This window comes from Rosa rugosa, chromosome 1 (genome assembly GCF_958449725.1).
Source record: "Rosa rugosa chromosome 1, drRosRugo1.1, whole genome shotgun sequence".
Lineage (NCBI taxonomy): Eukaryota > Viridiplantae > Streptophyta > Magnoliopsida > Rosales > Rosaceae > Rosa > Rosa rugosa.
The window spans coordinates 12,606,529-12,621,215 of NC_084820.1; the positions used below are offsets into that span (position 1 = coordinate 12,606,529).

Here is a 14,687-nt window from a genome sequence, read left to right on the forward strand (position 1 = left end):
GTTTGTGGAGAGCATCACAAAGATTATAGCTAGTTCATGCAGACATTTGCGGTCCAATTACACCTGAGTCCAACAGCCAAAAGAGGTACCTAATTACTTTTATCGATGATTATAGCAGAAAAGTATGGTCTTTCTTGTAGACCCCGTGAATTTCCGAACGTCACTTTTGGACAGGATAATTTCTCGCGACCTTTGTTTTGCCAAAGACTTTTGAAATAGTTTGGGCTTGGGGCTTGGGCCCAAGAATAGCATAAGGTTAGAGTCCAAAATTTACTCTGGACACCCAACAGACCGGTATGCTAGTGAACCTAGCCCAATAAGTTAGTCGACCTTTGACCCGAACATCTCCCTTGATCCAATATGGTCCTTGTAGCTCATAATGACATCTTTGCATAATTTTGAAATATACTTGTGCGTGCGTTTACGATTTCTCGTTTTACCTTATTCCTTACCCATTGGTTGAATTCCTACTCGCCTTACCCGACGCTTACTCGTCAACCATCTCACCGACTTTTGAAAGCACAATTTATTTACTCCTTATGTTTTTCAAACTCGAGCAAAAATTCCGACAAAACTTACTTTACCATTTTCCTATCTAAGTACAAGTTTGGTGAGGCCCAATCTTTATTTGGTCATGCCAACATTTTAATTTTTGAGTTTCCTTATACTTACTTATTTTACTTTTATTTTCCCCATCCTCTTGGTTTTTACAACTTCTTACTTTTACCCAAATTTATCTGCCCAAGCTGAGCCTTGTTCACGTCCACACGCAAAGAGCTTTTCCTCTTTCCTTGTTCACGTCAGAATTGGGCTGAGAGAAAGGAACCTTGTTCAGCTCCACCCTTCCACGTTGCCAGCATGCATATGGCAACTCTTCCAAGAACATCACCTCAGACCTTCAAAAGGGAGAACCAGGCCAGAAATCGTCATCCACCCTTCTCTTCTCACCTTTCCTCTCGACCCTGGACACATCAGTCTGTTTGCGAGCCTCGAAACTCCTAGTTAGGGACCTCCGATCAAAAAACTTTCTTCAACAAAGTTGTTCGCCTATGTCTCCTCTATCTAACCTCCAAATTTCAGCTCCATCGGAGTCGGTTTGAGTCTTGTACACCCCTCGAAGCGGAAGCTGTTCTGAAACGGGCCTGTTCCGGATTTCTGCTTGAATTTCCTCTCTTGCTCTATCCGAATCCCTCACATCTTACTTGAGACTGGTACAAACACTTGGTAAGATTCTGGAACCATCAAGTTCCCTTTTGTTTCCTCGATTTTAGGCTCAATACGTTCAAAACACCTCATTTACATATTGAGCAGTCTCTGTTTCACTTTGCATGTTCGAGATTGAGCGAACTTCTTGGCCTGTGGCTGGACTCGATCCAATCAGCTCCCTCAGCTCTCTTTCCTGTTGAAATCCTCAAGAGAAGCTCACCTTTTTTATTAGTCTTTGGTGAGTATCATCTTTTCCATAAAACTCTATATTCTTGGTTGTTGTTACTAATTCTTGAAGATTGTGAACTTGTCACTGCTGTTGTTGGTATCTTGCTGCCTTAATTTTGATTTCTCATCCATTCTAATGTCTAGGGATTCTGCTAGGTCATGGCTACACCTTGAGTAGTAGAATCGTATTTGGTTCAAAGGTTATTTGTTGTTTGTAGCTGTCCAAATATCATGTTTCAATGCATTATGTCATCGAGCTACAGCACCTGCCCGTATAGTATTAGAAAGTAACTTGAGCTATAGATCATTAGGAGCATTAGACATGCCTCTTAAGTGGGTTAGATATGTGCTAAACCATGGTTATCTTGAACATTGGAGTCATGCTTGATTCAAAAGTTTATTTGTGTTACTGTTGTCCAAACACCATGTCTTCAAAACATCATGTTAGTGAGCTACAAGACCTTCCCCTTATAGTATTGAAGGGTGACTGAGACTTTGAGTCTTTAGGAGCTTTATATATAACCTATAGGTGTCTTAGAGCCTACTTAACCAGCCATTTTGGGTACCAAAGGAGCTTTACACAAAAGAACCAGTTTCTGCAGTTTTTCAGTTTCCAGTAAAATCTGACCCAGCTGCATTCATTTCAAAACTGGAGCTAAACCGTTGAGAATTTGGGGTCAGTTTATTCTAGGGAAATATAGTAGACACATAGATGAACATTCCGGATTTTGAATCACCTCAAAACCATTTTCCTAGAATTAGTTATGAATTTTTGAAAAAGGTGTACAGAAGCTGGTATTTCTAGAAAGAATCTGCACATCGTTTTACTTTAGCCTTTAAAACCCTTACTCTTTAAAATGGCTTCACTTAGAGTTCTATAACCGTTTCAATCTCACTGATTTGGTTGCTAAACCATCTTCTTTCAAAATTTCTCAAGAATTTACCTCAAGTATTTTGAACAATTCCGTGACCCTTGACAACTCCTTTAAAACTCTATTTTCGGTTTTCAGCAACTTGTCTTTTAAAAAGTGTTCTTACCCCCTCTTCCTAACAACAAACTCCTTATTGGAACCCAAATGGTCTGGTTATTAGCTAGTCAATTAGGTTAAGGGAAAGGTTCTCTTTGGAGAGTATTGCATGTGAATAGCTAGCCTAGTTTATCGCTATTAATGTCACTTATTTGGTCTAGGCTTGATATCTTGGTAGGATCTTGTGAAGTGGTGGTTGCTACAAAGTTGCATTGAGGCCAAGTGCTGCAAGAGAAAGCTCGAGTTCCAGGTAGGGGATGCCTTTAACTCTATCTATGCTTTTCTTGCATATACAATGTTTTATATGAGGCCTCTTGCATGGTTTTTGGAAATTATCTGTTTTACAATTGAAATGGTTTGCGTGGATTGGATTGAGATGTTGGCAATTGATGGGGATGTAAGGAGAGGTCAGTTCCTCCTTGAGCCACCGGTGGTGGGCAGTGTGCACCATGCCCTTGTTATTGAATTACCCCCTTTGTCTCTAGCCTTGTGATTATTGAATTCCGGAAAGTGATTGGCTAGATGGACGGTTATGATGAAAGTTGTGGAAGAAGATCAATTTCCGTGGGATTGTAGTTACGTGGTGACGATCACGTGGAATCGCAAACCGGTTTTTATCCATTACTTTTTCTCAAAACGATAACTCATATTTTTAAACTTAGATATGGGGGCGGGCATGGGCAATGACTGGATGTAGGAGCCTAACCCCTACTTTAGTTTGTTTTGCAGGCTGTTGTTGTCGAAGCTTGGGTACGGAGGATAATCCTTGGAGGCCAAAATTTGTTTTGTTTAAAGTTTATTTTATTTGGCTTGTTGATTTCGTTAAATTTTTGTAACGTTATGTATGGTTGATGATGTGTGTGATTGCTTACCACCAAAGTGGAACCCTAGGGTTAGAACCTCCATTTGAGTTTAGGTCGTAGTGGGCTAGACCTAGAAGACTCACGTAACTTACCTTTCAATGAACATAATGCAAACTTGGGCTAAGAACTAAAAAAAATGACGTAGGTTCTAAAACTCAACACAACACCACCTTCCTCTCCTTTTCCTCGCCTAGTTCGTAATCTTGTGATTACGAGCCAAGCCCACTATACAAGCCCAAAAAATTTCGGGCTTATAGATTTCTTGTTTTCCAACCTAAAGGCCTTGTCTCTTTGAGGAATTCTAGGCCTAAAACACTTACTCCAAGTGTTGCGGGTGTAGGGTTCCTTGGGGAGGCGGCGCTGTGGTAATCCGATCTCCGGGTCGCCACATTTCTTCTTGAATGCCAAGTCAGAAGCTTTTGTCATGTTCAAAAAATTCAAGAGCTTAGTTGAGAAAGAGACAGGAAGCTTCATATGTTGTCTTCGTACCGATAGAGGAGGTGAATTCACTTCACAGGAGTTCAACAGGTTCTGTAGCTTAAATGGGATTGGAAGACAACTCACTGCAGCTAGCCTACACCCCACAACAAAATGGGGTGGCAGAGAGAAGAAATCGTACCTTTATGAATATGGTACGATGCATGTTAGCAGAGAAGCAAGTTCCAAGGGAATTCTGGCCGGAGGCAGTCAATTGGGCAGTTCATGTTCTCAACAGATGTCCTACAGTTGCAGTGAAGGATATGACCCCAGAGGAAGCATGGTGTGAGTACAAGCCTTCAGTAGCTCACCTAAGAGTGTTTGGGTGTGTAGGGCATGTACATGTTCCTGACAACAAGAGACAAAAACTCGATGACAAGAGCTACAAATGTGTCTTCTTAGGCTTAAGTGAGGAGTCAAAAGCCTATAGATTGTATGATCCAGTGTTGAAGAAAATAGTGATAAGTAGAGATGTGGTGTTCGAGGAAGATGAGAGGTGGAATTGGGATGCAGCTAATAGAGGTAGCAAGAGTGATTTACTAGAATGGGGAGATGAAGATGAGATGGAGGGAAGTGAACAAGAAGAAGAAAGTGATGCAGGGGAGCAGAATAACGAAGAAGAAAATGTGATTGAAGAAGGAGGTGATGCCTCAGGAACTTCACCTAATGAGTCAGATTCACCATCTAGTCCAGTTCAAGGGAGGACACGAAGAACACCTCCATGGATGGAGGATTATGTGAGCGGAGAAGGTTTATCCGAGGGGGAAGAAAACCTAGTGATGTACACCTAATCAGCTGATCCTGTGTTCTTTGAAGATGCAATCAATAGCCTAAAATGGATAGATGCTATGGAGTGTGAAATTGAAGCCATCGAGAAGAATGGCACCTGGGAGTTATGTTCATTACCAGAAGGAGCAAAGAGAATAGGAGTAAAGTGGCTATATAAGACCAAGTTGAACGAGAATGGGGAGGTTGACAAGTATAAAGCCCGGCTTGTAGCCAAGGGCTACACTCAGCAGCATGGGATTGATTACAACAAAGTGTTTGCCCCTGTAGCTCGATGGGATACTATTCGAATGATCTTAGCTCTTGCAGCACACAAGGGATGGAGTGTGTACCAACTTGATGTGAAGAGTGCATTTTTGCACGGTGAACTCAATGAGGAAGTGTACATTGATCAACCTCTGGGGTATGAAAAGAAGGGTGAAGAAGACAAGGTGTACAGACTGAAAAAGGCCCTATACGGACTCAAACAAGCTCCTCGAGCTTGGTACAGCAAAATAGAGTCTTACTTCACTGCTGAAGGGTTTGAGTGATGTCCTAGTGAACACACATTGTTTATTAAGACTAAAGAAGGTGGGAAGCTTCTAGTGGTAAGTTTGTATGTTGATGATCTCATCTTCACAGGAAATGATGAGGCTATGTTTGAGAGATTTAAAGACTCCATGAAGCAGCACTTCGATATGACAGACCTTGGAAAAATGAGGTATTTCCTAGGTGTGGAGGTTATTCAAAGCTCTGATGGGATTTTCATTAACCAGAAGAAGTATGCTAACGAAGTGCTAGAGAGGTTTGGCATGGAACGCTGCAATCCTGTGAAAAACCCGATCGTGCCAGGTTCCAAGCTTGTGAAGGATGAAGGAGGTGCATGTATTGATGCCACAACTTATAAACAAATGGTGGGCAACCTCATGTATCTAACGGCCACCAGGCCCGACTTGATGTATGTGGTAAGCTTAATTAGTCGTTTTATGGAAAGGCCTACTGACTTGCATCATCAAGCTGTGAAGAGAGTTTTGAGATACTTAAAAAGTACAGTTGAGCTAGGGATTCGATACAAGAAAGGTGGAGATGGAAGTTTGCTGGCTTTCTCCGATAGTGATTATGCCGGAGACATTGACGATCGGAAGAGCACCTCAGGCTATGTATTTCTATTGAGTTTCGGTGCAGTGGCTTGGTCCTCAAAGAAACAACCAGTCGTCACACTCTCTACCACGGAGGCTGAGTTCATTGCTGCAGCCTCCTGTGCATGTCAGTGTGTGTGGATGCAGAGAATTCTTGAAAAGCTTGATCACAAACCAAGTAAGTGTACCACCATCTTTTGTGATAATAGCTCAGCCATTAAGTTGTCAAAGAATCCAGTCATGCATGGTAAGAGTAAACACATTGATGTCAGATTCCATTTTTTTCGTGACTTATCGAAAGATGGAGTAGTTGAATTAGTGCATTGTGGTTCAAAAGATCAAGTTGCTGATGTGATGACTAAGCCCTTGAAGCTGGAAGTGTTCTTGAAGATGAGAGATCAACTTGGTGTGTGTAAACTGACTGCAGATAGCAGTTCAGTTTAAGGGAGGATTTGTTAGGGTTTCTTGTTAGTTAAGTCACTATGACTTAGTCTCATTTATTATAGGGTTCATTGTTATTCTGTTAATAAAGCCCTAGTCAGTAGGGTTTAGATTAGGTTTGAATTATTCCCCAACTAATGCTCCATGATATTAGGGTTTGTAAACGTGGTTGTTATTTTGTTATCATTCCTGTATTGCCTGGCTAGTATAAAGCCAACTGTTATTCATTCAATAAAGATTCAGAGGCTTTGAGCTCCAGAGTGTGTTGAGTAAAGTCTAGGGTTATTACAAGTTTCTAACAGGCATTGTATGCCTCTGTGTTATAGCCCGAGCTTCCACCAGCAGCGGGATTCATCATTACGGTCTGCCCTGGTTTTACCCCCTCATTTAAGTCGTCTAACGACACATCTCCTTCCAATGCGCGTACAATCTGTCATACACATAACATGTTTTAGCACAAAAAATTAATAACAATCTCGTGCCATGTAGCTTGAATACATGTTACGTTATTAGATTGTACGTGAACTGAGATGACATGTATATTTTGGTTCATTAGCGCACCTGGCTCATCTTTGGGCGTCGTTCAGCAGAGTGACGAATACTGGCAGCAGCACAGGCGACCATGCGTCCCATTTCTTGACTGTTGTAGGTGTTGTCCAAGCGGATATCCACCAACTCTGTATAGTTACCGTCCTCTAGTGCCCGTGTGAGAAGTGGTCGAGCCTGTGTGATCACATAGAAGAAATATTTTAGGATTAGCTAGCTAGCTCGAGTAGCAGGATTTAACTAAGATGAGTCAAATGCTTGGTTCCTTAAAGAAATTAGCTAGACGAGATAATTAATGTACATACCCAGTCCACTAAGCTGTCTTCCATGGCATTTGAAGGATCAACCGGTCTTTTTCCAGTTATGAGTTCCAAAAGCATGACTCCAAATGAGAAGACATCGGCCTTCTCTGTCAACTTTCCACTTGATACATATTCTGGAGCCAAATACCTGCATTCATTTACATACAACCAGAATTAGTTATACTAACTACTTCACCAATTTACCGCTAGTAATATAACACTGAGTGGCTTAATGACAAAAAGAAAAATTAGGATAACATTGAGCACAATATCACAACAAATTAAGCACAATTTCGTAATAGCTTACCCGAAAGTACCCATAACCCGTGTAGAAACATGGGTGCAGTTGTCAGATGACAGCTTAGCCAACCCAAAATCAGCAACCTGGATAATGAAGAACAAGTTATAAGGATCGATGATCACACGTGATTAATCGATTATGTATTAATTAATCATCAGCTATGTTAATTAGGAAATGGTTAAGACAAACTTAATTACCATGGCCTCATAGTTGTTATCCAGGAGAATATTAGCAGATTTGATATCACGATGGATGATCTTGGGATGGCCTGCGATGCATTTCAAATTATCCAATATAAATGGACAACGGTAATATATGATCAAACACTGAGCTAGTGAGAGGGGAGCTTGGAAATTTCTTACAGTCCTCATGAAGGTAGGCAACCCCTTTAGCAGATCCAGTTGCGATCCGAAGCCTAGTTGCCCAATCCATTGGTGGAAGTCCATTGCCTGCAACGTCCCAAATTTGGAACCATTAATTGATGACATGCATTTTTACCCTAAAGTGAATGTAGCAAGGCATCGTATACATGTTTGGTTTAGCAATGTCTCTCACCATGCAAGTGATGTTTTATGGTTGAATTGGGAACAAACTCATAGACCAACAATCTACGGTCACCGGAAATGCAATATCCAACGAGCGACACTAGATGTCGGTGATGAACTCGGTTAATGATCTCGAGCTCCGCAAAAAATTCCCGTTCTCCTTGCCCACTACCGACCTTGAGACCCTTCACTGCAACCTCTTTTCCACTGGGGAGGACGCCCTTGTGCACAAACCCGAACCCACCTTCACCCAACAAATTGGCTTGTGAGAACCCGTTAGTAGCGGTTGCTAGGTCCTCATAGGTGAAGGTGTTCAGGTTGAACCAGCCGAGTGACATGTTTGATGAGGGAGGTGGCAAGGGGGGTCCATGGGGTCCTGAGAAATTCCCTGTCATTTCACCGCTCATCGGCATAGGAGGAGGCGGTGAAGGCCAGTCACCACCACCACGATTACTACCAAGAAAAGGCCCACCCATGTTCCCTGGTGGGAGATTGAGTTCTCTGATTTGGTGTTGCTGCTTCTTTCTTCTGATGAGAATGAGAATGAGGAAGAGGAATGGAGTTAAGCTTGAGGGAAGAACACAGAGGATTAGCTCTAAGTCAGACATGGAGGCTGGCATTCCCTTGTGTTTTTCTCTGTGGGAAATTTGGTTTGCTTAGCTGTTTTTATATATGCAAAGGTGGATAATCAGTAATCTGCTTTTTGAAGCCCCTCTACACACCTGTTGAAAAGGAGGTAGCTGGCTTTGAAAAGTTGCTTAAGAATAAGCTAGTCGTTAATGAAAAGCATGGAGGCCAAGGTCCCTTTTATAAGCCTTCTTCTTCTGTCTTTTAAGCGAAAACAGCGGAGAATGAAATCGAGTTTTGAGTTTCACACTCAATAGGGTAGTGAATATCCTGTAGAAAACATTAGTTTCTCAAATAAGATAACAATTTTGATTTTATTTGTAATTGTCATTTCAGTTTCTAATTAGCCTCCGGTAAATGCAGTAAGAAATTTTGGGTAAGAAACTTCAATGAGTATGAATGTGTGGAGTAAAAACCTGGATGATCATATATGACATAACCTTGCAATAATCATCTGCGCCATTATGGCAATCTGGTATATTAACCAGTCAAACGATTCTGTTCATCGAAAAGAAGTAATGGCAGTGTGACACAAGGGATTGTCATGGTTTGACCTATAATAGTAGCATAAGGGCATCTCATCATGTAACGATCGTATATGACATAACCTTGCAATAATCATCTGCGCCATTATGGCAATCTGGTATATTAACCAGTCAAACGATTCTGTTCATCGAAAAGAAGTAATGGCAGTGTGACACAAGGGATTGTCATGGTTTGACCTATAATAGTAGCATAAGGGCATCTCATCATGTAACGATCGTACTGAAATTAAGATAGTACGGCGGTTGATTTGAGAATTTTATTCAATATATTTTTTTGTGAGATAAAAAAAATACACTGACCAACTTCTTTTATTTACTTTAATTATCTAAATTTCTATTTTTTTATACATTTTATCGAACATCTTACTTCCATCTACAACAAAAACATTAAGAAGAATTCCGATCAGGGATATAACATGGATGTGCTGTCCTCGGTTCATGAAATTGCAGAGAAACATGCTTATGCTGGGGAGAGAAGAGAGAACGCAAACATAGTGATGTGAACCTTGAAGAAATAAACAGTAGTAATTGACGCTCTCCCCTCGCATACTATTCTTCTTCGATTCCAATGTGCTGCTGATTCTGAAAGCTCTCTGCTCCCACAAACCAAAAAGTGATTTTCCTTTTGCTGCTGCGCCTCTGCTCCTGCGCAGCATCAATCTCAACACATTTATTCTGGTCAAATTAATTGCTTTGACTACTCTGCACAAGCTGGAAATTGTCTTGGAGATCATTGTTGCTGGACTGTATGCTACTCTATTCAATTATCACAACAGAACTGAACACAATATCTAGCGTGTTCTGTTATGTTTTTTATCAATTTTGTGTTATTCATTTTTATTAGTGCAAGTGCGTCGGTGTACTAAATATCCTATTCAAATTAAAAACAGAAATTGTATTTGCCTTATAAATCTAAAATGCACATAAAAATCACTAGTGGAAGAATTTTCAAAATAGAAGATGATCGATGTGATTTTATGCCGACTGTATTAACTAAAAAAGTTAGTAAAATCTCAAGTGCAAATCTCTTTACTCCATTAATAATAAAAAATAGAATAACAATATGTGCTTATCTATATGTGTGAGAAAGGTTCGATTGTGAGCAACTATGCCTAAGCAAGACGAGGCTAGAAGAAACTCTAGTAGAGGTCCGCAACGGTACATGCAAGTCGTTCATTTAACTTTAAAAATAAAGTACTCATTTATATTGTTTAAATGTTTAATACATGTTTTATCACAATGAAGCACTTGCATTAGTTTTATTGGTCTTCCCTCAAAGATTAGACATATTAGGTTATAAATCCATTGACCTATGCAAGATGGGTGAGTCATCTCCTATAATTGGAGCGATTTGCACCATTGTACATGTTGGTGTTGTGTGGGTTCTAGTGTTTAAATCCACTCACTCTTGGGTCCGTATATGGAATTCAAGGGGCATCCGTAGAAAAGCTGGGCTCTTGTTTGTCTTTGGATGGGGGACTAGAGTTTATGGGAACATGAATAAAGTGGGGAAGGTTTTTGACTGTGTTCGGAGCCTCCCTGATAGCGTCAGGTTACGAGTCACTTGGAGCTTCACTCTAAGGTAACGTTATTCTACAAAATCTAGGGTTTCTTTTAAGGTTTTCTATTCATGCTCATTTTTGTCGTAACCCGGTTATTCAGGTGAGTTATTGTGTAATATTAACTTCATTTACTATTAATAGATTGACGCCCCCTTTTGATAATAAAAACTTTAGAATGCAACCAACAAATTGGTTCGCCTTAGGTAGCAACACGTCAAATTTGGGAGTGGTAGACTATGCGACTAGCTATCTGCTTTACCCAGAAGAAACATTGATAAATTATCTACAATATAACAGACCAACTTTCTAGGGCTATAATGCTGCATACCTTGTGTTCATATACTTAAAAAAAAAAAAAAAAAAATCTTAATTCAAAGTGCATTTCTGCTTTGGGTGCGGCTATTGCCACCCTACCATTTTCTTTGTTCACCCTACAAATATTTGAATTATTGAAAGACTATATTACCCAAATGCAAAATAACTAATAAGTACACTAATTTTCTAAAATTCAAATCTGTAAGGAAAACTAAATACATAACTAATTAAATACAAAACTACTTAATTTCTCTTCTGATAACATTAATCTTCATCTTCTCCGTCCAAATTTCAATTTATTACAATTTTCTTTTTTCATATTTTTGTTGTGTCCTCATCGTTAATTTGTTATTCAATTCACAAAACCATTAGTGTTAAATTCATCAAAATCTTTGTAATACCTTTATGAACACCGAAAGTAAAAAAATTAAAACATGAAAAAAAAAATCAATCTTTTCTTCATTGCTCATAGTAGTACTTACTAATTTTTTAATATGGATTGAAATAAATTAACATTGAAATTGAATGGAAAAAAAATTTAAAAAATGGAAGTAAATCAAATTATGGTTTTATTAGGAAACTTTAATATATTTTAGTATGTCTTTTTAATTGATATAAATTTTTTTTTTATCAAAATTGATATAAATTAAATGAGAAATTTTTGTTAAACAAAATTTATTTTTTAATTTGATATGTCATATGATGGTGGATACTCCTGGAAAGAGAAAAGGGTTCGATAAGTAAATCTAATAATTGAAATTAAAATGTAGGGTGTAATGAGCAAGTAGGGTGAACAAAGAAAATTATAGGGTGGCAATAGCCGCACCCGAGAAAGATCATGATATTTTTCTCTAAAAAAAATAAATAATATTTCGAGACTTTTTTAAACCAAGTCAAAACCCGATTATTAAACTATAATTTGCATGCTCCTTGCTTCGATTACAAATTTTTTTTTTTAACCCTATGACCAATAAATTGGTTCTAGCGAAACATCAAATTTGGGAGTAGTAGACTAGCTATTTGCACCATCCAAAAAAATATATTATAATTTGCATGCTCCTAGCTTATTTGTAGTTTCATCCCTAATTTAATGTAAACTGTAACACATTTTCTTTGTGCACAATCTAATAATCAAAAAATTGAGATTAAAGGTTTTGTTATAGAGACTTAAATAATTCGAGAATTTTTTTTTTTATGGATACGACCTATATTCATCAGATCCCAGCTACTCTGTGTTCATATGAAGACAATGAAAGGTGATGTATAGCTCAGTGGAAGTTAATTGCTTCGTGTATTTCATGTATGTTATTTTATAGTCCATAGCTCTATATGTATGTAGATTATATTATATATACATGATTAATTAAAGGCTCAACTAACCTCGAACTGTCCTACTAGATTGTGGCCAATCCAAGAATAGGTTACTATTTTGGTCGAGGATGATACTATACACCAATCAAAATAATATAATTTCTAAGCTATGAAACATAGTGTTGATTGCTCTCTTCTATATCGAATGCGAAAATGAAAAATTTCATGACTCATTTGTTCCATAGATTGGGGATATCTTATAAAGATTTTTGTATAGTCACCATACGACACATTTATTTTGAAACAAATATGACAATTGATTATTCTTTTGCACACAACAACATATAAATTTACAATAAACAACATTAGATAGAGATCCTCTTTTTCATTAATGATGACAACTTAGAGATCTGTTTGATATGTAGTTTCTTAGCAAATAGTTATAGTTAATAACTTTTTTAGAGTATAAAAGGGTCCTCGATCAATTACAGTATACAACCCTACGCATTATTGTGCTTCAGGTTTTTTTAATTTCTATTGTGCTTCATGTGAATACTCGTCTACCAATACTACATATCTTTTCCAAAATATGTACATTTTTTTTTTTGAATAAAGAAATATGTACATCTTTTACTAATAGACAAAACAGAGTATCAAGCAAATAACAAAAAATAGATTCTCATTACCTCGTAAATAAAACACACAAAAAGTAAAAGAACAACAAAAGCAGAGAATGATACAAGGAGTATCAAAACAAATCTAGAGTGATAATAACGTGGAAAAGATACCCAATTCTTTCTCAATTCTCATAAACAGATTGAAGAAAAAAATATACACAAGAAAAACCATGTAAGCAAGAAGATTTCACTCCGTTCTTATAAAATCGACAAATCGTGGAAATCTATTTACTCTAGTGACGATAGAGAAGTGTCTAACTTGATGGAGATTTTTAGTTCTTTCTCAAAGAAAAAAATGTAAATGTCTTTGAGTTTAGCTCAATTTAAATTTTTTTTTTTTTATCTTACACCCCCTTACAATAACTATATTACGTCGCAATTATATTTTAGGGATCTTGACCAAATGCACCAAAATTGGACAAATTTATCTCACTTAATTACACTAGCAACAGATTTTTATTCTCATGAACCCGATTTAGAGTATAATGACAAACATACCCTCAGCCTAATTAAACAACTACATCAAATGCCACACTCTCTCTCTCTCTCTCTCGTGGCTTAGACGGCACCGGAACGGCTGCAGAAGCTGCTGCCGTGGGAGAAGAAGATGGACACCGCCACCATGCTTGAGGCGGCGCACCGCTACGTTCGATTCCTCCAGCCTCAGGTCGCCGCCCTCCATGCCATGCCCATCGTCGCCTCCGACTCCGCCGACCTCTCATTCATGGAGGTCTGCCGAGGAACGACGATTCAGATACTCAACTTCACCGACGCCGTCGCAATCGGAAGCCGATCATCGGAGCGATTGTTCAAGGTGTTGGATGTGTTCGAGACTATGCGCGACTTGATGCCGGAATTCGATTCCGTGTTCTCGAATTAGTACTGCTTGTTTCTTAGGAACGAAGCAATTACGATCTAGAAAAGATTAGGTGAAGCGATCAGAGGAATTTTCATGGAATTAGAGAATCTGATCAGTCGAGACCCGGCCAAGACTCCGGTTTCGGGCGGTGGGCTCCACCCGATTACCCGGTACTTGATGAACTGTCTCCGAGCGGCACGTCGTTCGCGCCAGACGCTGGAGCAAGTGTTTGAGGACAATGCTGGAGTCCCTCATCAGTCCAAGGTTGATGATCGAGCTTCGTCTTCGTCCATGTCAGTTCAGATGGCTTGGATTATGGAGCAGAAGGCCCGGAAAGAAAGAAAAATGAAGAAAACAAATTATATTGGGTGGCAATAGATGTCTATTGGGGGGCAATAAACGTTTTTAAATTGATATAATATCTTCATTTTTTTCTTTAATCAAAGTTTTATTTGTCTAATTTTAGGAAAATTAGTTCTCATTTCGGTGATCGAAACATCTATTGGGGGGCAATGGCCAATAAACCTTTCCGGTGAGGTTTTCTGAAAAGTCCGGTGGACGGCGAGCGGTGACTGGAATCCGGCGGCCGGTGACCGGATTTCGACGGCCGGTGACCGTGCTCCGGCAAAGTCTCTTATGGTTTCTCTCTTTTCCATTTTCTCTTTCTCTCTCTCTTAGTAACAAATGAGTGAGGGTAAAATGGTATTAAAATTTTTTAAAAAAAAAAAAAAATCTTAATGGGATATTAGAGAAGACCTCCTTAGAGTGTTTTGGGTAAAAGAGAATTAAAAAAAGTTAATGGGGTAAGTGAGAAAAAAATATCTAGAAATAGGGTAAATAGATAAAAACCCTATATATATTTTTTTCTTCTAATAGTATGTGCTTAGATGTAACAAAAAAAATAATAGTATGTGCTTAGATATTTAAACGACGATGGAATACAAGATTAA

The 14,687-nt window shown here is 38.7% G+C and overlaps 1 protein-coding gene and 1 long non-coding RNA gene across 3 annotated transcripts; one reads left to right on the forward strand and one right to left on the reverse strand.

Annotated features, from left to right (window-relative positions):
• The first annotated feature begins 649 nt into the window (after positions 1 to 649).
• Positions 650 to 3,314, forward strand: LOC133727257 (uncharacterized). Of its 2 annotated transcripts, none has more exons than XR_009855076.1 (4): positions 650 to 1,224; positions 1,312 to 1,444; positions 2,641 to 2,712; positions 3,180 to 3,314. It is a non-coding gene; the product is annotated as an uncharacterized LOC133727257 (long non-coding RNA). The 2 variants fall into 2 exon arrangements; XR_009855077.1 differs by having other exon boundaries at positions 1,338 to 1,444.
• A 3,108-nt stretch (positions 3,315 to 6,422) lies between these two features.
• LOC133727258 (proline-rich receptor-like protein kinase PERK4) lies at positions 6,423 to 8,608 on the reverse strand. The gene is made up of 7 exons (XM_062154860.1): positions 7,852 to 8,608; positions 7,659 to 7,745; positions 7,494 to 7,564; positions 7,303 to 7,379; positions 6,999 to 7,143; positions 6,709 to 6,870; positions 6,423 to 6,577 (listed from the first exon to the last, which is right to left on the reverse strand). Exons 1-7 carry the CDS (start codon positions 8,459 to 8,461, stop codon positions 6,443 to 6,445), a joined length of 1,287 nt encoding a protein of 428 aa, XP_062010844.1. The 5' UTR covers positions 8,462 to 8,608; the 3' UTR covers positions 6,423 to 6,442.
• Positions 8,609 to 14,687: the final 6,079 nt, after the last annotated feature.